General features: G+C 31.8%; 3 protein-coding genes across 3 annotated transcripts; 1 reads left to right on the top strand and 2 right to left on the bottom strand.

Annotated features, from left to right (window-relative positions):
• Positions 1–2,341: 2,341 nt before the first annotated feature.
• On the bottom strand, positions 2,342–3,223 carry LOC121229313 (uncharacterized). Its single transcript, XM_041113317.1, has 2 exons — positions 3,097–3,223; positions 2,342–3,018 (listed from the first exon to the last, which is right to left on the bottom strand). Exons 1-2 carry the CDS (start codon positions 3,142–3,144, stop codon positions 2,710–2,712), a joined length of 357 nt encoding a protein of 118 aa, XP_040969251.1. The 5' UTR covers positions 3,145–3,223; the 3' UTR covers positions 2,342–2,709.
• An 11,970-nt stretch (positions 3,224–15,193) lies between these two features.
• On the bottom strand, positions 15,194–15,923 carry LOC107944039 (non-specific lipid-transfer protein C, cotyledon-specific isoform). Its single transcript, XM_016877847.2, has 2 exons — positions 15,510–15,923; positions 15,194–15,404 (listed from the first exon to the last, which is right to left on the bottom strand). The coding sequence occupies exons 1-2, from the start codon at positions 15,848–15,850 to the stop codon at positions 15,395–15,397; spliced, it is 351 nt and encodes a 116-aa protein (XP_016733336.1). The 5' UTR covers positions 15,851–15,923; the 3' UTR covers positions 15,194–15,394.
• Positions 15,924–16,919: 996 nt separating this feature from the next.
• LOC107944040 (non-specific lipid-transfer protein C, cotyledon-specific isoform) lies at positions 16,920–17,616 on the top strand. Its single transcript, XM_016877848.2, has 2 exons — positions 16,920–17,316; positions 17,460–17,616. The coding sequence occupies exons 1-2, from the start codon at positions 16,985–16,987 to the stop codon at positions 17,467–17,469; spliced, it is 342 nt and encodes a 113-aa protein (XP_016733337.1). The 5' UTR covers positions 16,920–16,984; the 3' UTR covers positions 17,470–17,616.
• Positions 17,617–20,843: the final 3,227 nt, after the last annotated feature.

The raw sequence follows: 20,843 nt of genomic DNA, 5'->3' as shown, positions 1-20,843 counted from the left end.
ATTAAACTCAAGTGCGACATGTCGAGAAAATAGATATATCAATGTTGAATTTATATGAGATATGTGCAAGTATACTAACAATGTTGTTGTTTGATGCTTATACAAGTGCCAAACTGTTGATTGAATGGTAATATATTTATTTTATATGATGCATTGAATCGGTAAGTATTTTAATTTTTTTAAGTGATCTGCAAATGGTAGTAATGCTTCGAAACCCTGTTCTGGCAGCGGATACGGGTTAGGGGTGTTACATTTAGTGGTATCAGAGCTACAGTTTAGTCGGTTCTCGAACTAAACGTAGTATATGTGAAGTCTAAAAACACATGTCATTATAATATGTGATAGTATGATATCTCTCGACTCTGATGAGATTTGTTTTACTTATAAAATGAGATGCTTTCTAACCTAAGATAATTCTGATAATGCTAAAAACGATACTCAGGTATATGAGTACATAGTTGATTAGAATGAATCGGAATTCATAAAGGTATGAATAAATACATGTCGATGATGAATGTTATGTGTATTATTAAAAGTAAATTATATTGCTAAAAGAAATATTGTGCTGATGACTAAATTACAAAATATATAAAAGTGGTATATGAAGTACATGATAAGGATTATTAGTAAATTATGGATGAATAGTGAATTTTGAAAAATATTACATGTATTAAAGGTAGAGAATACATAAATAAACGGATTATTGGTACAAGGATTAAATTGTAAAGCATGTAAAAGCATTATGCGAAAGGTGTAAAAGTGATATGCGTGCATGAAATAATTTGCCCAAGTAGACAAGATTAGAACTACTAGAAAATTAAGGGACCTCAGCATGCTCTCTGATTACTAGCACGTTAGTGCTATCTGATTATTAGCACATTCAGCACATTCGCACTCTCTGTATAGCACTTCAGTGTTCTCTGTTTAATAGTGCATAATAACGCACCTCTGTATAAGTCCCGTATATCCGAAGTGTTCTATCTAGTCTACTGGGCCTCTGCTAAGTAAAAAGTAAACAATTTTCGTTATGAGGAAAAGGATTATCTCTGAGTTAAAATGTGAATTATGAGGAAGCAGAACTCGTAAAAGTACAAATAAATGTTTTATAGTACTTGAAAATGATAAATGTTATATGAGTAAATACATAACAATTAAATTATGGGCTTTACGATCTATACCCCTTTATTAATACAGTTATATGCAATGAAAGTCATAAGATTTATATTGATTAAGTTCAGAAGCGGAAAGTGAAAAGCTCAATGGTTGAACAATTGATAATGCAGTCGGAACTGAGAATGAGTTAATAAGTAAAGATGAGTTCTGAATAGAGATATCAGATTTTTCTTAAACTAGTTGAGATATACAATATCACTGTTAAAGAAAGAAGTTATTTATGGGAAAATAGATTTATTTAAATATGGTATTTACAGAATAGTTAACTGAATTTTTCTTCCGAATTTTTTTTTGAGTGAAGTAAATAATGTGAAATTATTGATGACTATACTAGTCAATAGATTGGTGAATAAATTGCAAAAATATTTGAATATAGCCGTTATAACTGGGTATATTATAGTAATTTTTTTTTTGGGGATTTTATATGGGTATCTTACATATATACTGATATTTTCAGAGGCATATGGAACTATTCATGTTTGGATGCTATAATCAATATATGGAAAGGTTGGATAAATATGCTAATAGACAGAAATTATCGCAAGTCTGATTAATTCACAAGTGGTACTACTCTATATTTCTTTGGTTTTCCAAGCCAATATATGTGATAGAACACTTGATAATAAGATTCATATGATATTATTTTCTATTTCTGTTGGTAGAAGCTCTGAAAGGCAAATGTGAAATATTGTATTGAAAATAAGGCTTCGTTTGTTTGCAGGTAAAATGTTTTCCAGAAAATGATTTCTGGAAAATAATTTCTTGGAAAATGATTTCTGGAAAATGATTTACTTTTCTGTTGTTTGGATGAATCTGTGTAAAATATTTTCTGTTGTTTTGCAGATTTCCTGAACATATTTTCCTGAAAAGCTGTTTTAATAAAAATTTATATATTTAAGAATTTATTATCTTTTCTTTGTTTGATTGAGTTTACTTTATATATATTAATAAATTTATATTTTAAATTGTTTTTATGTGTATTGCAATGATTTATTTATAAATAAATAAATCATTTTAAATATATAATAATACTCAATTATTAAATTAGAATATTAACCGTCATAAATTGAAAACAACCAAAGTCAAATAAAATTATTTGTAATTGTGTTATAAAAAAATAAAAAATAAGGATTGAATAATTACAAATTAGCTTCCAAACCACAATTAATACTAGAAATTAATAATATTATCCAAATACATAATTAGTATTACACCACATGATAACAACAACATTATCCAAGTGCATAACTAATATTACACCATATGATAACTAATATTACACCACATGATAACAACAATATTGTCCACGTGCATAACTAATATTACACCACATTAAAAGTATCAATATCTTCAACCTTGAGAAAATTTTTGAAGCCAAATTTTTCTATGCTTCTTACTTTTAACTAAAAAAACTTTTGCCTCAGATTCATGACTCACTAAATAATCAAACACAGAACAAAGGAAGTCATCATCAAATCCTTCTACCTCCATTGACATCACTTCTTCGTAAAGATGTGGTGTCTTATCCGCAGTAAATTATTCCAAAGCATTAGCAATTTTGTCAAGTTGTTCACCCACAAATTTAATTTGTTCATCATTGACACTTTCTTGAGCCTTTTTTCTTTTACGTTTGGATGTGCCAGATGAAGATACATTTGTTCTTACCTCTTCAGTCGCTTCATTCTTGCAGTCTATAGGCACTGAATCTATGTTATCATCATCCAAATCTATGTCAGCAAATGTTCTGGCAAAACTCCTTGTTGCCATATCTTTGCCAACAACCAAAGCCATTTCATCATAATGATCAATGCTTTTATTCAAAAATGGCTCATACTTCTTGTGCGCTTGTTGGATATTATACAAAATTAGAATAACAAGTAAAAAATAATTGAAATATACTTACCATATATATACATATATTACCATTACTACTGCATCATATGTCGCTCTATCACATGTGATCATTTTCATGTTATCATCCCATCCAAAACCACTTTCACCCCGAATTGTGCATATAATCTACCACTGTTTTTTTACAGTCCTCAAATGATTTTCCAAATGTTTTTCAAAATTTGATTATACAATTTTTTTAATTCAAATAAATTCTATTTGTAATTAGTTTTCATAATAAAATAAATATTTTATTTTCAAATTAGTGAAAATTTTTAAATATTATAGAATAAAGATATATTAAAAAAAATTAAGAAAGCTGATAAATAAATGATTTTATTCAATTTGGTTATATACAATATTCAATTGGACTTGGGCTGTATATGTGAGTTACACTTATACATTTCTTTTAAGGTTGAGTCTTCTTCTTCTTCTTCTTCTTCTTCTTTTTTTTTATAATCAAAATTTGCGGTGCTTATCAGGTAGTCGCGCTGCTCTAGCGGATAAATCTTTTGCTAGAGCGAAAAACTACTTTCCTTGCACAAATCAAACTAACATTTCTTTATACTTTATCCAATCTAAAAATATATAATAAACTTAAAAGTCCTAAAATATACTAAAAACTAATTTATAAAATAAAGTGAAATTCTAAAATCCTACTAAAATAAAAAACAAATAACTTTGATATGAATGCTCCTCCAAAAGAAGCTCTTCCCACTTCACAAGGCCTCATTTTTGCTTAATTAAATTTTTTAGGATTTGACCTTTGGCTATTGTCTTCTTTTGTTGCAGTGTATTATCTCAACTTCTCATTTCACATAACGTGTTTCTCAATTTCTTTTCCATTTTTATCCATTTCTCTTCGAGCTTTCATCTTTTCTTGCTTTTGAAAATAAATCTTTTTTATCAAGACTTCAACTTTTATTAACTTTTGAGTTTTCACAAGTCGTTTCTTTTTCCTTCACCAAGAACAAAATGATAAAAGTTCATGAGATTAATTAATTTTGTAGTCACTAAAGAGTAAAAGAAAACCCAACTTTGAGTAAGGTCAAAGAAATCATTCAGCAACAAAACTCCAATTTGAAGTAGATACATAGTCAAAATCAAGAAAACAAAGTAAGCTATTATTTCAAGAATAAAATGTTTTAAATGATAACTAAGATAAGACGCATAAAATTGAAGAAAATTTATTGGATTTAACCCAAAGAAAACAAAAGCAGAGTAATAGTAGTTTTCAACATAAACACAATGAGAGAAGACCAAGAAACAGTGCAGAAGAAAGAATTAAGCACGTTACTGGATGATTCTGTCATATTTGGCATCTTTATTAATGAGTCAAGCAAGAACACTTAGCATTACAACTCTCTTCTAATTTCGAATCATGATATTTGCACATCAGATTTTCAAATCTATTTTATAAGAAGAATCCAAATTTGCTTTTAACATTTCCAGTTGGTGGAGCCTAATTCATATACTTCTTGTGTTGGCAAAATTAAGATGTTCGGATCTTAAGAGTATTTGTGCTAGAACTAGTAGTGAAGCTTCTGGTTCTATAGGTTCACAAAGTTTATGACACAACTAACCTAAAACAACACATGAGAACACCAGTCAAAACCCATCGAATGAAAAATGATAATCCCACCAACAACCGAAAGTATAAGCCAAAGTCACTGCCGACTACCAAGAGAACGACCACGGTTTGTTAGTATGGCAAAAAAAGCAGAAACAACAAGAATAAAAAGAACCAAAAGAGGGACAACAACCACACGTCAATCTCAATCCAAGGGAATCAAAATCCATATGAAAAAGAGAATCACCAAAACCACATGTTAATTGTATGTATGAATTAAAATAAATAAAATGCACCAATAAGAAAGGGGAGTATGCTATATGGTAAATTTATTTGCTGGTATGGCTTAATGCTATATGGTAAACTATGGGATTTTTTTTTTCATGCAATCTAACAATCTTTGCATGAATACAAGGAAGAAGTAGAGAAGCATACAAAAATGGTGCCTGCAACTTTCTCAAGTAATCTTGAAGCTTGCTTTCTGCCATTTTAGCCTAAACTGGTATGCATTCTATCTAGGAAGAATTAGAGTATGTTCGAAAACAATATTATCACAAGTCATCTGTCTAAAATTCCCAGACCAATTTATTCCTGATGCTAGGAAAATGAACTAAAAAGCACATTTTGTGTTGTTTATCTATCATATAATCAAAGATCTATGGCATGACATATGACTAAAACTTTTTTAAATTTCTTTTTTGATCTTTACTCATTGGTGCTGTTATTGAAGAAAGTGAATGCGAATTCATGAACTACTTTCTAAGAATAGTTGAAGCGTATGAAGCTGAGTCATGGCCGTACTCATTGTGGCAGACTAACTTTTATCAATCCAAGGGAATCAGAATCCATATGAAAAAGAGGATCACCAAAACCACAACTCCACATCACAAAACCCATCACCAAAACAAAATGAAAAAGCAGAATAAGAAGATGCCATACCTTGTAAGGAAGAATGAGATCCTGAGAAAGAGGGGAAGACAGAAAACGAAACAGCAGCGTGTGTAAATTTTGCCTGAGTAGAAACGAAATGCGACGAATTAAGGAAAAAGGGAAGAGATTTGAAGAACGTAAGAAGAAGAAGACATGGAAAAATTTGAAGAATGGAAGAAAAAGAAGGCAGAACGGATGAAAAACAAAGCCTTACCTGGATGAAGAGGAGATGGAAAATGTCTTACACAATTGAAATCGGTAAGACGTTTTCCCCAAATTGAAGGGGATTTTACCCGTGTCTAGTAAAATATTTTCCCTTTGGAAAATGTTTTCAAGCATCCAAACACGGTAAAACCAGGAAAACATTTTCCGAAAAATGTTTTCCTGGCTTCCAAACGGACCCTAAATTGTGAAATGAGAGGATAGAGAATGGATATAAATGATAAACTGGGTAAATATGTACAGAAAGAAACTATAGAACTACAGAAATAATGAAATTCATGATCAAAAGAGAACAACGAAATTTCGAGGACGAAATTTATTTAAGGGGGAGAGAAATGTAATACCCTGAAAATTTTTACAGTAAGATATTATCCTTTATATAGTAAAATAAGGAAATAAAGTGACAAAAAGGGAAATTTTGAGTTATGTCAATATTGAGAAGTATATTATATTATATTAATTCAAGAAAGGACTAAATTTTAAAAGTGAGAAAAGTTTTGTTGCACAAGAGTAAATATTCATAATTTGAGGGGTTAAAGTGTAAATAAGAAAAATTTGAAGGACCAATAGTGTAAATAATTTAAAAGTGGAATGATCTAGAAACTAAGGAAAATGGATGAATTAGGACCAAATTGAATAGATGAAGAACTATGAGGGACTAAATTGCAATTTTACCAAATTAAATGATGACTCAAGGATGGGATTTTAAAAGATAATGAAGGGCAAAATGGTCAATTGGAAGAGAGAGAAATCTAGAAAGTAATAATGATGCTAGAGATATTTTGATATTTTATAATTATTTAATTAGATAAATATTATTTTATTAATACTTTAATAAGATATTTTATTATTATTTTATTAGTATATAAAGAAAGAAAGATGAGAAATTCTCATCCATATTTTCCCATGCACTAATGTGAGAGAAAGAGAGGAAGAAAGAAAGTTTTGCTTTCTTTACAATTTGGTCCTTTTACCAAAAATTCACCATTTTCACCCAAAAATCAAATGAATTTCCATAGCTACCAAGAGACAAAAATGTTAAGGAGAGCATGGGGAGTTAGAATATCAAGTTGGATTCAATAAATAGAAGCTTTAGGAGAGAGAAAATCAAGTTAAAGATTAGTATCAATAGAACAAGGTAAGTATATCAAGATTTCAATATGTTTCTAAGTTTGTTATTATTGACAAAGCATGGAAATAATGTTATAGTAGAGTTTTCTTACATAAGGTCCTATGTTTTTGATATGTTAGTGAAGAGAAAATAATTGAAAGTGATGAGAAATGATGTAGAAAAAGAAAATAAGGGTGTTATAACATGGTAATTAATAGCTTGCACAAAAACAGTTTGGACAGTAGCAGTAGACTAACTTTGAAAAATCACCATAAATTGTAGAAATTGAATTAGAAGATGAAAGAAATATTTAATTAAATCTTATTGAGTATAGTTTCTCATAGAAGAAATAGTGTAAGCAATGGATTTTTAAATTTTGAGATATAATGAATTTTGTGAGACAAGGTCAGAATGAAATTGGGTTCCCCTGTTCTGACTTTGAAAAATCATAAAAAAATTTAATAAAAATAATTAAGGGATTAAATTTATATTTATAAAATCCTGAATGAGTATATTTTTAAGAGAAATAAACAAGAACATCATTTGAATCCTGTATGAGGAGATAATTAATTTTTTGTGAAGAGGGGTCAGAACTGTCAGACAGCAGAACAGGGGTAACTTTAAAGAATAAACTGTACTTATTGGCTAAACCAAAAATTCTGAAATTTTTATGGTAAGAATATATATGAGTCTAGATTCAGTGAAAATTATCGGATATTAAATTTGAGTTCTATAGATCCAGATATAAATAATTTAGTAACTATGATGCAGATAGACAGCTTGAATATTCATAAAAGTAAATAATAAAAATTATGGATAATGTTACTTACAAGTGTGTTATCTAAATTAAGGATGTGGAATGGAGAGGAGGAGGAGGAAAAATATGTATTAATATTCATCTAGCATGGCTAATTTGCATATTTTAGGCTCAGGGACTAAATTGAATAAAAGTAAAACTTTATGGGAAATTTTGTAAACATGTGAGAAATGACCAAATTGCATGAAATGGATTATTTTATTATTTAAATGACAAAATTGAATGAAATTATTAATTTAGTTCAAGATCGAGGGAAAACATGTTTTAGGGATTAAATTGAAAAGTGTTGAAATTATGAAAAATTCTGATATTTTATAGAATTCATGGATTGTTATCAATATATATATGAGAATAATAGCTGGAAATAAGGATTAAATTGCAAGAATTTTATTTTCCTGACCCTAAGGATGAAATCATCATTAATTAAAAGTTTAGGGGCAAAATGGTAATTTTGCGTAGAGCATTAATTAAGTGCATTAGAATATGAAATGAATGAAAATGATGATCAAATTTATTTATAAAGATCCGGACGACTCAAATATGAGACTTGATCGTGGAAAAGAAAAGATATCAGATTAATGAAATTATAAACACAAACAAGCAATGAGGTAAGTTCGTGTAACTTGAATTATATTCTTAAATGCTTGAGATTGTAAGTTATTTATGTGAATATGATTTGAATGTTCATTGTATGAAAATTTATGAAACATTGATAAATTTGATAAAAGGAGAAGGAATCCCGGTTGAATGAAAGGAAAATTCGATAGATCTCTGAAAAGGAATTGACGGTAAAAAGGATCTAGCCCGGACGGGTGATCCTATCCTGATATAGCCCTCCCGAAAAATATGTGTAAAACGGATTTAGCCCGAACGGGTAATCCGAATTAGGGTCTGAATTTAGCCTGGACTGGTAATTCAGATCCAAGCTCATTAGAGTAATTGTCGTTGCAGGGGATTTAGCCTGGACTGGTAATCCCGACAATACTCTATGAGTTTATATTACAGGGGATTTAGCCTGGATTGGTAATCCCACTGTAACGATGAGGTTCGCGGGAGTGTGCTCTCTGATATGAAATGTGTAAGATCATGGTTGAAAGATACCATGGCAACCTGTGTGTAAGACCATGGTTGAAAGATACCATGGCAACGTGATATGAAATGTGTAAGACCATGGTTGAAAGATACCATGGCAACCTGATATGAGATGTGTAAGACCATGGTTGAAAGATACCATGGCAACGTGACATGAAAAGAATAAGACCATGGTTGAAAGATACCATGGCAACATGACAGAAAATGAATAAGACCATAGTTGAAAGACACTACGGCATCACGTCAAAGATAAATAAGACCGCGGATGGGAGACGCTATAACATCTGTTGAACAATTGATATTCAGGTAAAATGTATCAGATGGCGAATGGTTATATGAAATGGTTGTGTGAAATGTTTAAAAAAACTGGTCATATGGAAATATATGTACAAAAGCGTTGTTTAAAATAATTATGAAAATGGATAAACGAAATAAGTATATGTAACGCCCCAACTTTCGGGAATTCTGTGAATGTTGGCATAGGTTTAATTATGTTAGTGGGCCTCTAGAAGGCCCAAGCTTAAGATAGAACCCGGCAATTTTAGTTAATTTTTGTTCCATAAGAAAAAAGGGGTGAAATTATGAAATAGGGCCTATGTGAAAATGTTTGAAAATGCTATAGGCTAAATTGAAGTGGCCAAATAAATAGGAGTGCAAAATAGGAGGATTTACATGACAAACCTCCCATTTTACATGAAGTGGCCAGCCATCATGTTGTTGTAGACAAAATGTGCACTTGATATCCATAATTTATGGTACAAATTGATACAAATTGATAATGGGTTAGGTAAATGTTCCATGATTGGAATTTCATGTCTTTTGTATTAAAGAATTAAATGGATGAAATATGAAATTTTATTAAAAGAAAAAGGGGTGAAAAGAACAAAGTTTTGTCCATATTTGTTCATCATAGCCTAAAGTTTAAGAAGAGAAAGGATAGGAGAAAGCTCTTGAATGTTCGGTCACTTGGGGAAGAAAATTGAAGGTAAGTTCATGGTAGTTTGCTTCTATCTTGATGTTCATGAGTTCTTCTTGATTCTACCTTAACTCTTGAAGCATATTTTGGTTTTTAGTTGTGTTGTGAGCATTTAGTCATGAATTAAAATGAAGGAAATGGTTGTTGTTTCATGTTCTTTTGATGAAAAATGGAAGATAGGTGAAGTTGAGCCAAACAAATGAGCATGCATGTGCCTTAGATGCTAATGGGAAAAATCGGCGAACATGTTATGCTTTAAAATGATGAAATGGAGATTATACTTAAGTAAAATCATAGATAGTGATGATTGATTGGTGATATACATGTTTAAATAACAAGAATGCAAGTTAGGTGTGAAAGAGTGATTTGGTAATAAATCTGCTTGGGACAGCAGCAGTAACGTGATTTTGGAAAATCACCATAAATTGTGGGAGATGAGTTAGAAGCTGCATAAATTATGCAATTAAAGCTTGTTGAGTCTAGTTTCAAATGAAATAAACGAGAACATATTTTGAATTCTGTACAATGAGAAATTTGATTCGAAATGAAGAGTGGTCAGATTAGTCAAACAGTGAAACATGGGAAACTTTAAGAAAAATCTGGTATTGATTGGCCATACCAAAAATTCTGAAAATTTTATGGATAGAAGATATATGAGTCTATTTTCAGGGAAAATTAACGGCACTTGATTTGGAGTTTCGTAGCTCCAGTTATAAATAATGTAGTGACTGTTGCTCAGGAAGACAGCTTGCAGTGAAATTATGATTATGTGGTAAACATTGACAAAAATTTGTTAATGAGTTGCTTATTGATTTCTTATAAGCTTACTATGATCTGTAGGTGTGGTTGGCCAAATATTGTAAGGGGTTAATACGTAGTTCGTATTTGAATAGTTAGATTAATGTGTTAGTAATCCAATTGTAGGCAGTTCGTGTGTGGATCTCGTCAGCATATCGTCGCAAACAGGTGTGTAACTAACACCCTCTTTCTTAGTCTGGATCGACAAAAGTCGAAAAGCCGAAATGCCGAAAACTGGTATTTTATAGATTTGCGAGTGTGCGAATGCTCGTGAGGTAAATCGATTAATGTTTTTGGTAAGCTGCAAAATTTGGACTGCAAAGTGCATGATTTCTGTGCCCTCGATATTTTTGGGCTTAATGGGCCAAAATTGGAATGATGGGCCAACGGGCCCAATTCGGTAAGAACCCTCGGTACGTGATTCTGTTAGTATGTGAAAAGTAAGAATATGCATGAAAAACCCTAAAATAGATAAATTACTGAAATAACTTTAAAAATGGAAAATTTACAGTTTTACCCCTAGTAGATAAATTTCCGAAATACCCATAGGGTTAAATTGACCTAAATGCATGTTTGACTGTTGTTATTTACTGCATGCCATGTTGTTATTATCTGATGCATGGGATTGGGATATTGACGGAGGAAGTACTGAAAGTGGCTTGTCCACGTACTGGAGGCTTTGCCTCAATTTACTGTTAACTGAGCAGCAAGGCTGGAACTGTAGAGTGCTGGGCTGGGTGGGTTGAGCTATTCCCCATATGGAGTGTAGGGCTGGTACGGGTGGAGTGTAGTAGTTGGTGGGATGAGTAGTCTCCCCAAATGGGCTTGCATATGTTATTGATGTTGCATGTATTTTGAAATGGGCCTATGGGCCATACTGTTATCTGAATAAGGGGCTAAGGCCCAGTTTATTGTAATCTAAAAAGGGCTCTGGTCCAGTACCACTGTTACCTGAATGGGCTTAGGCCCAATAGGCTTGAGCTGACTTGGGCTTTGAATGGGTTTTCCTTACACACTGAGTTTCCCCAAACTCACCCCTTTTATTTTCATCCACGCAGGAAATCCCCAACCATAGTGGGCTTGGAGCTGTGAGGGAATTCGGAGTGGCCACCCGGTCTGAATGTTTGGTTTTCTTTTGGTGAACTGGACATCCCATTATTTACGTTGAGGTTTGGGTTTTTAAATGTAATAAGGCCGCTTAATTATTTTGATGGTTTTAATATGTATTACTAAGATAGGTATTACTTATTTTAACTGTTGAAATTGGATAGCTTTAGGGCGCGTTTTCAAAAAAAAAAAACAACAATTGATTTCAAAATAACACGACAACAAGCAAAGCTTCCGCAATGAAAGTATTTTCCAAAATTAATCACTTTTCCTAAAAATGACTTAATCAAATCGGTTTCCTAGAAATATACATGACGTTAAGGTGTGGCAATGGCGGTGTGCATGTCTAGGATTGGATCCGAAGGGAGCTTGGTACTTAAGTAGTCCGATAGACTCACCTCCTCTTTTCCGGTTTCCTACCTGGTGCACAGCTTCCATTCACTTTAACCTATAATGAAATTATCTTTTAAAACACTAAGTAGGTTTTTCTGGATCAACAATATAAAATGTTTTGAACACTTCGATGTGGCATGTCGGATTCGGCCTTAACGTCTGGGCCGGGTTTGGGGTGTTACAGTATAAGTACATGGAATATAATTTATGTTAAGTTTGATATAAGCTATTACCAGAATAAATATACATAAAATATATGGAAATGATGAAGCATAAAATATTGATATAATGAAATGAATGATATATATGCTTGTGAAGAAACGAAGAGCATGATATGTTTCATGACATGTACATATATGATTATCTTTGATATGTTGATACAAGGAAATTATGTAATTGAGACTATTATTAAACTCAAGTGCGACATGTCGAGAAAATAGATATATCAATGTTGAATTTATATGAGATATGTGCAAGTATACTAACAATGTTGTTGTTTGATGCTTATACAAGTGCCAAACTGTTGATTGAATGGTAATATATTTATTTTATATGATGCATTGAATCGGTAAGTATTTTAATTTTTTAAATGATTTGTAAATGGTAGTAATGCTCCAAACCCTGTTTTGGTAGTGGATACGGGTTAGGGGTGTTACACTATTTTTCAGGTATATATTTTTACACAAATCCTCTCAATTTTTTGTTAAGCCTGTTTGATTTGATCCATGATCAGGTTTAAACAGAACTAGGTTCTAGTTTTTTTCTTCAAACTCAAAAAATTGATGCAGCGAATGAAAAATAATGATGAGTAAGATTAACACGATATACGGTGAAATTGTGTAGAGAAAAACCTTGTTATTACTTCTATTGCTCAAACTTGAATAGACTGCTCCTAGTCCCCTCCATTGAATGATAATTTGATAAATCTGAAAATTATGAAAGTAAAAGGATTTTGTTGAGGAGATCATTCGATGCATCAAACTCAAGTTTCACTGTTCATCCAAGAATAATAGGAAATGGTTATTCTATTCCTCCTAATCAAACATTGCGCAAGTGTCCACACATGTTGGTCTAATGCATTTACTAGCTTTTTAACTCCAATATATTTATTTATTTATTAGTTAATTAATTTTTTTTGAGGTTTGATTAAATGAATTTCATTTTTGGTGGTGGGTAATAAGTTAATAACTTAAGAATTTAATATTATATGTTTTTTTTCTATTTTTATGGGGTAAAATTTTAAATTTAAATTATATAGACATATATCAACTCGACATGTAGAAATAAGTTTTTGTCTTTTTCTTGTGCCACATAATATTTTTTTGACAAAAAATGTTATCGAGAGATCAGAGAGACCTTTTTAACTTTATCTATTCGACAATACTTATACTAGAAATTATTTATTGTAACTTTGATTGAGATATCAACGATTTTGGGCGTTAGTGAAAATACAACGAATTAATTTGAATTTAATTAATTTATTACATCAAATTGTTTTTCCTTACAAAAAATTAGATCAAGTTATTTTATTTAATTAAAATAAGTAAATTTGTAAAGTTAAAATTGATGGAAGTAGTCACTTTCCTAATAATTTAATTGGTTAGAGAACTATTCTCACATCAAGTATGCTAACATATATTAACATTCCTAATAATGTAACATTTATTTGGGAGTTACTTTCCCTCGGTCATGAGAACGTGTTGAGGGGAGGTTGAACTCTTTCTTAGGAAAAGTCTTTGAATTATCATCCGCTTGAGAGTCGACAAACCCTTCAACGAAAGGTATTGTCTCCTTGTTGGGGTTTTGTCCCCAATCTTCACAGAAAGTCGTGAACATTTAGACCAAGTGGTACCATGGTTGCAAGGTAAAGGCTACATATGCCTCGGTTGGTGAAGTGAATTCACACACATTTTCCATGATTGCTATAATGCACGATACTAACAGTTCTCCCTCAAGTTCTTGCAGGTCTTATCTCCACCAACCGATGTTTTTCCTTAGTGAACCATACAACGAGTTTTCCCTTAGTGAACCATACAACGAGTTTTCGTAGAGGTTGAGGACAAAACCCTGTCATAAGAACAATACCTTAAACTATTGAAGATGACACCAACTTTCTAGCGGATAATGTATCAAGAACTTCTTCCAAAAAAATTAATCCCTCAACAATAATAATTTATGTAATTGGACAAACGTTATAATAATTTATGTAATTCGGTAAGGTTGCGTGTAATTAAACAAAATAATACAAAAATGGTAGTAATATCTATAATTGAGTAATGTTTTGTATAATTTGAACTTATCAAATGCTTATTTTTTGGAATTCACCCTAGACATGCTCCCATTTATGTGTGTGCTTGGTAGATCATTTAATAAAATAAGAACACTTTTTATATGTAAAACATGTTATTTTATTAATGTTTGTGGATATTTTTTATTAAATTAGTTAAAAATAAGGATACAACTAGTACAAAATTAACATTACGAGTAAAATGTAAAATAACTTCAAAACAAATAGAGATATAATAAAGGGATAGACATGGGCATTTGTCATAAGTCGTGTATATAAGCCCATGAGCAATGCTTAAATAATAATTTAAGGACTCACTTAATCAATTAAGATTAATCCAATTCATAAAACATAATGTAAAGTCTATTGATTTGAAATATAATAACTCAATTAAGCACTTAAGACACGGAATATTAAAACGCATGTCTGCCTGCTATTCAAATCAACGGAGAATTATATGAATTTAATTTTGTATTTAGACTTTTTTTTTGGGTGCATTTATGCGTTTACTTTGTTTCGTACGACGATCAATTACAACCAATTGAAATTGGTTATGTATAATGCATTAAAATATACATACTTTATAATGTATTTAGATTTTAGTTTTAATTAGTAACCAAATTGAGCAGATTCTGACATAAATATTGTTGTAAGTTATGAATAGTTGTCGGATGAGAAAGAATTATATAAATTTGATTTGTCAAAAAGGGATAAAATAACATGCAATCACAATTTCATACAATCCCTTTTCTACCGGAGATATTGAATTAATTTCTCTTTGCTACTAATTAGCGAAGTTGGTAGGGCGAAAAAGCACGAACACTTGATTAGAACAACTCAACGCAATTCCACTGATTAAACTACTTGTGAATACATCAATCCAACATTATCGATATTTGGTTAAGCCAAAGCTCCGGTCTACAAAAGGACCAACACTCTTAACCAGTTTTATTTCAGGCAACACTAAACTCTATTTCTACCTACTGGGCTTCTTCAACGATCATTGCATGTTCCAACTCCACCATATTTTAGTGAATCCTGCATACATATTCAATAAAAATAGTGAAATTTTGAGTAACAATAAGTCTTACATGCTATGCGATATACGATTATTGAGAAACGTATATATATGGAAACACTCACGTCTCGCAATTGGTGTTGACGGAGACAGGGAAGTCAACTTTGATGTTGCAGGCTTGAGGGATCATGGACAAGAACCGGTCCTGAATTCCAAGAGACTTAGCGCCGACCTTCAAGCATCGGCAAATGGCCTTTTTATCGTTCACGGACTTGACGGTCTGAGCAAGCTGCCGAAGTCCATTGCAGCATGCATCAGAGGGTTTGGCAGCCATGCCTGTCGCAAATCCCAGGCATGCAGCTGCATTGGCATCCACGGTGGTACATGGAACAGCTGCCTCACCATTGTTGGCAAGAAAGAAGAGGAATGAGAGAAGAAAAAGCATGGAAAGGAATAGGGACTTCATTGTAGCTGGTGGGTGAAACTCTTAGGAAGGGATAGGTTGATGAAATTGGAATGGCGATGATGGATTTAAATAGGGAATCAAGAGCATTCATAATCAAAGCAAGGGGAAGAGATAAGGCTATATATGGCAATGCCATTATAGAGCTTCGGGGTCTGGGAGGTTTGTGTTTCCCGATGTGATTGATCCATCAGATTAATTTCTTTGAAACAGTCTTTTGTTGATGCAATGCAATGCATTTACTTTCACAAATAAATGAATACCAACACAATGCCTCAATATATCATCCTAATCGCGTACATAACGGAGTATACTATGAATTTTATAATTGATTTGTGTAATGGGTCTGTCGATTTCTAAATGCAGCTTCATCATCATACAGTCCTATAAGGAAACAAAGCAGCGTATAGGGTTCAGGTGTTGGGTTGATATGTTGTTGTGCAATTTTCTTATCTTCATTTATTCTCTAATGATGTTTGATTAATGAATAAAACATAGTTTTATCAGTCAATATTTATCTAATTACTAATTTGAGAATTGTTAGGTTTCGCATTTAATGTATTATTTTTATTCAACTTTAAAATATAAGGTAGTTTTTTAATAGTATTATATATATATGTATAATGTTATTACACAGGGCCTTTTTAAGTTTACTACTAAACTTCAGGAGCCCATTTCAACGAAGCAACCCAATACTCTAAAGAAAGAAAGCCGACGACAGAAGTGTCATGCCTTTGATTTCTAATGTCTGATGTTATTGGTACATAGGTTCCAAAGGGTTCCTGTGCTGTGCCCATTACCATTAAATTACACACACACAAGAAAAAGAGAAATCAGATACTTCATCAAGAACTTGCATCAAAAATATTAATTAATTAATTAGTTAACGGTTAAATAAGTAACCACCTACAAAACAATTTTTCATAAATTCAGTTAAGACAATATCAGATGTTGGAAAAAAAAAAAAAAAAAAAAACCTCCCCCCCCCAATGCATGAAAATGACGTAGCTATTCCCTGTTCCCTATTTAAATGCCATGATCACCCCGAGGCCCAAGCCAATTCCATCGTTCTAGGCCAGCTATTTAGGTGCTTTTGAGTTGCATCAGCTGCGTTCAACATTAGACAACCCGGTAACAATGAAGTCCCTATTGTTTTCCATGCTTTTTCTTCTCTCCTTCCTTGCCCACAGTGGTGAGGCAGCTATTCCATGTACCACCGTGGATGCCAACGCAGCTGCATGCCTCGGATTTGCTACAGGCAAGGCTGCCAAGCCCTCTTCTGCATTCTGCGATGGGCTTCAGCAGCTTGCTCAGACCGTCAAATCCGTGGAGGATAAAAAGGCCATTTGCCGATGCTTGAAGGTCGGCGCTAAGTCACTTGGAATTCAAGACAGGTTCTTGTCCAGGATTCCTCGAGCCTGTAACATCAAAGTTGGCTTCCCTGTCTCCGTCAACACCAATTGCGAGATGTGAGTGTTTCTATAGATGGTTAATTTTGATATGAACATATAATCTGAATCATGGTATACAGCAGAAACCTAACATCAAAATGACTTAATATTAACAGTCTTTTACATTCTTATATATTTTGATTATTGACACATATACGCAGGATTCACTAAATTACGACCGAGTGGAGGCAATGCTCCTTCACACAGCAGTAGTCCAAATAAAACAGTTTAAAATGTTACTATTGATCTTTTATGGACCTACACTTTGATCTTACGCTGCAGTCACAAATAATTTTTAGTGGAATCATATCGGTTCACTTCTTGCATGTTTTGCAATCTTAATTCTTTGCACTTTGCAAAAACACTCATTGGTTATTTTTATTATTTTCTGTTTTACCGAGTCATAAATTTTAGTAAGAGAGAATTCTCAAGTTGCACGGGAAACAGAGGAGCACAGAGATGATAATTCATCCAAAACGATGCACGTTCAACTCAACCATAAACGACAAGCCTAATAGTAAACAAGTAATAAAAATGAAAAAGGAATAATATTTAACCTTTACCGACTCACCTCTTTGAAAAAGTACCCTAACGATACAAGGTCCATATCTGAAAACCATGTATGAACACCACATTGAAACTGGATATTATTCATTACCCCTACCATTATTATGATAGAGGTTAATAAAACAATGCATCAAGGAAAATTGAAAAAAGGAATGGAAGCACAGTGGGAAAGCATCTGATTATACATACATGCATGCATGCATATATACATATTGCTGACATAGCTGGGAAAAGCTGAAATATATTAATGCCGGCGATCAATTTCAACTTTTAGTCCAAAAAAGAAATTATTAAAACAAATCCAACCATTTTGTAACAAAGGGAAAGGAAGGGAACCATTGGTCGTTTTTGGATCATTCTTCTCGATTGATTTGTATAAAGGAAAAATTGGGCATGCAACATTTTTTTTATCTTTACTAAAATCCAACCTCTTTTAATTTGTTTACTTCTGAATTAAAGGTTACAAGAGAAAGAATAATGTAGGAGATTCATGTAGACAAACAATAGGCGAGGGCTCACAAAAATTCAAAGGTCAATTGTTGGAGTAAGTTTAGCCCCACCTTCCCTTTTTCAAGCTCAGTTTGAAAATGTTAGGCTTGAGCGCGGTTAAATTTTTTTTTTCTTTTTTATAGTATAAAATGCTTTGTTTATTATTTGATTCTTCAACTACACCTATGTTTTCAATTGAGTACTTAAATTATTTTTTATCATATTTTAGTACTTGAACCTTTTTCTTTATCTATTTTAGTACTTAAAAGCTAATAACATTAAAAAAGTTGGCTAATGAGAATGTGCGACATCATCGTTGACATGACACATTCTTTGATAACGTGATAGGTTGATCAAACTTTAAGGTACCAAAATGGGTAATGAAAAATTTAGGATAGAAAATAAGTATATATAATTTAGGGGTCAAATAGTGGACAAAGTCAATATAAAATTAAATATTACATTATACTCAATATTTATTGATAAATATTATATAAAAACATTATTTCTAAAAATCTAACGAAACTAATGAATCGTTTAGTCCATTTGATTTTGTATGATATTTAGCTTATTTAAAAAAAAAACCTTCAATGATATATGTACAAATTTGGATTGAATTTTTAAAATAATAAACAGAATTAAACCTATTATGACCCTCCCTAGGTGAGACACCACCAAAGTGAGGTCGCCAAGTAGGCGTGTCTATTAGCATTTGGAAACTATTACCAAATAGTGGGACTGCTGTGCTAGCTATATCCAAATATTACGAGTAGTGTTCCTTTGGCCCAACATCTATAATTTTGTTTGTCTCCACTTTCCTACCATTCGCTTTTTCACTATAAATAACACCAAAAATATGTCAAAACTATTTGTTGTTTTAAAACTCTAATACTATCTATTTACGTGTAATTATAAAGTATATTATATATTTAAGGGGAGGATTCAATATTGAATCTTAAAAATAATACACTGTTAAGAGAAATAATTAAAAAATTAAAAAAATATTAAATTTTGTAGATCATCAAATAAATATAGAAAAATCTTGATTCCATAAAAAAACACTAATACTATATTAGTTAGAAATATTAGTTTTTTAACACATTAGTACATAACTTGGTGTTAATACATCAAATTAACGTACGTATGGTAAAATGTTTTTGAAAGCAGGAATAATAGATGAAAGTCAGCTAAAAATGAATACCCTCCCTCCAAATTAAAATTTAAAAGAAAAGAAGGAGAGGACAAAATCCATTTTTAATGAGATTATATAAACTTTGTTGAAAAAGAAAAGTAGAATGATCTCATAAAAGATGAGATATGAATGGGTGATGGGTCGATTTTATTTATTTATTTCAACTTGGAAAGCACTTAAAGGGTGTAATGCACACAAAATAATAATATTATTTTCAATTACTTCTTGTCATTGGAAGCAAAGTCATTTATGTCACATGGGAAATGACGCACATTCCAAGAGCTTAATTATCCAAAACATTAATTTAATCCCAAAACAAGATATTCAAAAAAAAAAAAAGTTGAGATTTTGCAGTTCCGATACGCTTTTAACTTTATGTCTATCCATCCATCTCATGTTTAAGAGAGTCTCGTCAATCTCCAAAGTGATGAGAAATCTACCTTTCAGGACTTTCTTTCTTCTTTCATATATTTATTTTATTTCTAAGTTTAGCTTCGTCAGAGGAAAGCTCCCACTTATTTCTTTCATTCAAAATTTAAATTAAATATATTATATAAAAATTATTTTATTCGCTACAACAATACACGAGGATGTGATATTGCCTTGGCAATAACATCATTTCTTTCTTAAAGTACAAAAACACACTCATAATAATTTTATTCTTTTATGAAAAATGATTTTCAATAATTATTTAATTAAATTGGACTCCAATTGATGGGGTAATAAACTCAATCAACTCCCTAAATGTAGTACACATAGTCAAAAGGCAAACAAGGTGCTTGCTCAAGAGTTAAATGAGAAGAAATTGCTCTTTTTATCTAGTTTTAGATTTTTCATTTTTAATCTCTCAAAAATAATAATTCAATTATGTCTTTTTCACCCTTCAATTAAATAAAAAACATATTTGGACTTCCCACAAAAATAATAATATATTTTGCAAACTTTTAACACTATCTTCTTAATCTTAAATTTAAAAATGTTATTTGGTATAACTGGGTAGCAGTCTAGCAGGGTTAAGTTGCATAGGGTAAGTGAGAGGGTAGTGAAAACAAGATGGTAGGCGTGCAGTGTGGTTGGCGGAGAGAAACAGGAACCCCAGTCATGGCGAGTGGAGTAGCCTTCCAAAATTCCGGTAATGTGTGGTAAAGTCAGTGGAAAGGCATGTCAATGCCCATTAATATATAGCCTTTTATGATGATGTTAAGTTTGACTGCTCTCCTTCACTACCATTCTCAAACAGTGTATCCACCCTAAATAACCCCTTCCTTAAATCTAAAGTTTCTTTCAGACTCAATCA

This window comes from Gossypium hirsutum, chromosome A05, assembly GCF_007990345.1.
Source record: "Gossypium hirsutum isolate 1008001.06 chromosome A05, Gossypium_hirsutum_v2.1, whole genome shotgun sequence".
NCBI lineage: Eukaryota > Viridiplantae > Streptophyta > Magnoliopsida > Malvales > Malvaceae > Gossypium > Gossypium hirsutum.
This window is presented reverse-complemented; position numbering and strand designations above follow the sequence as displayed.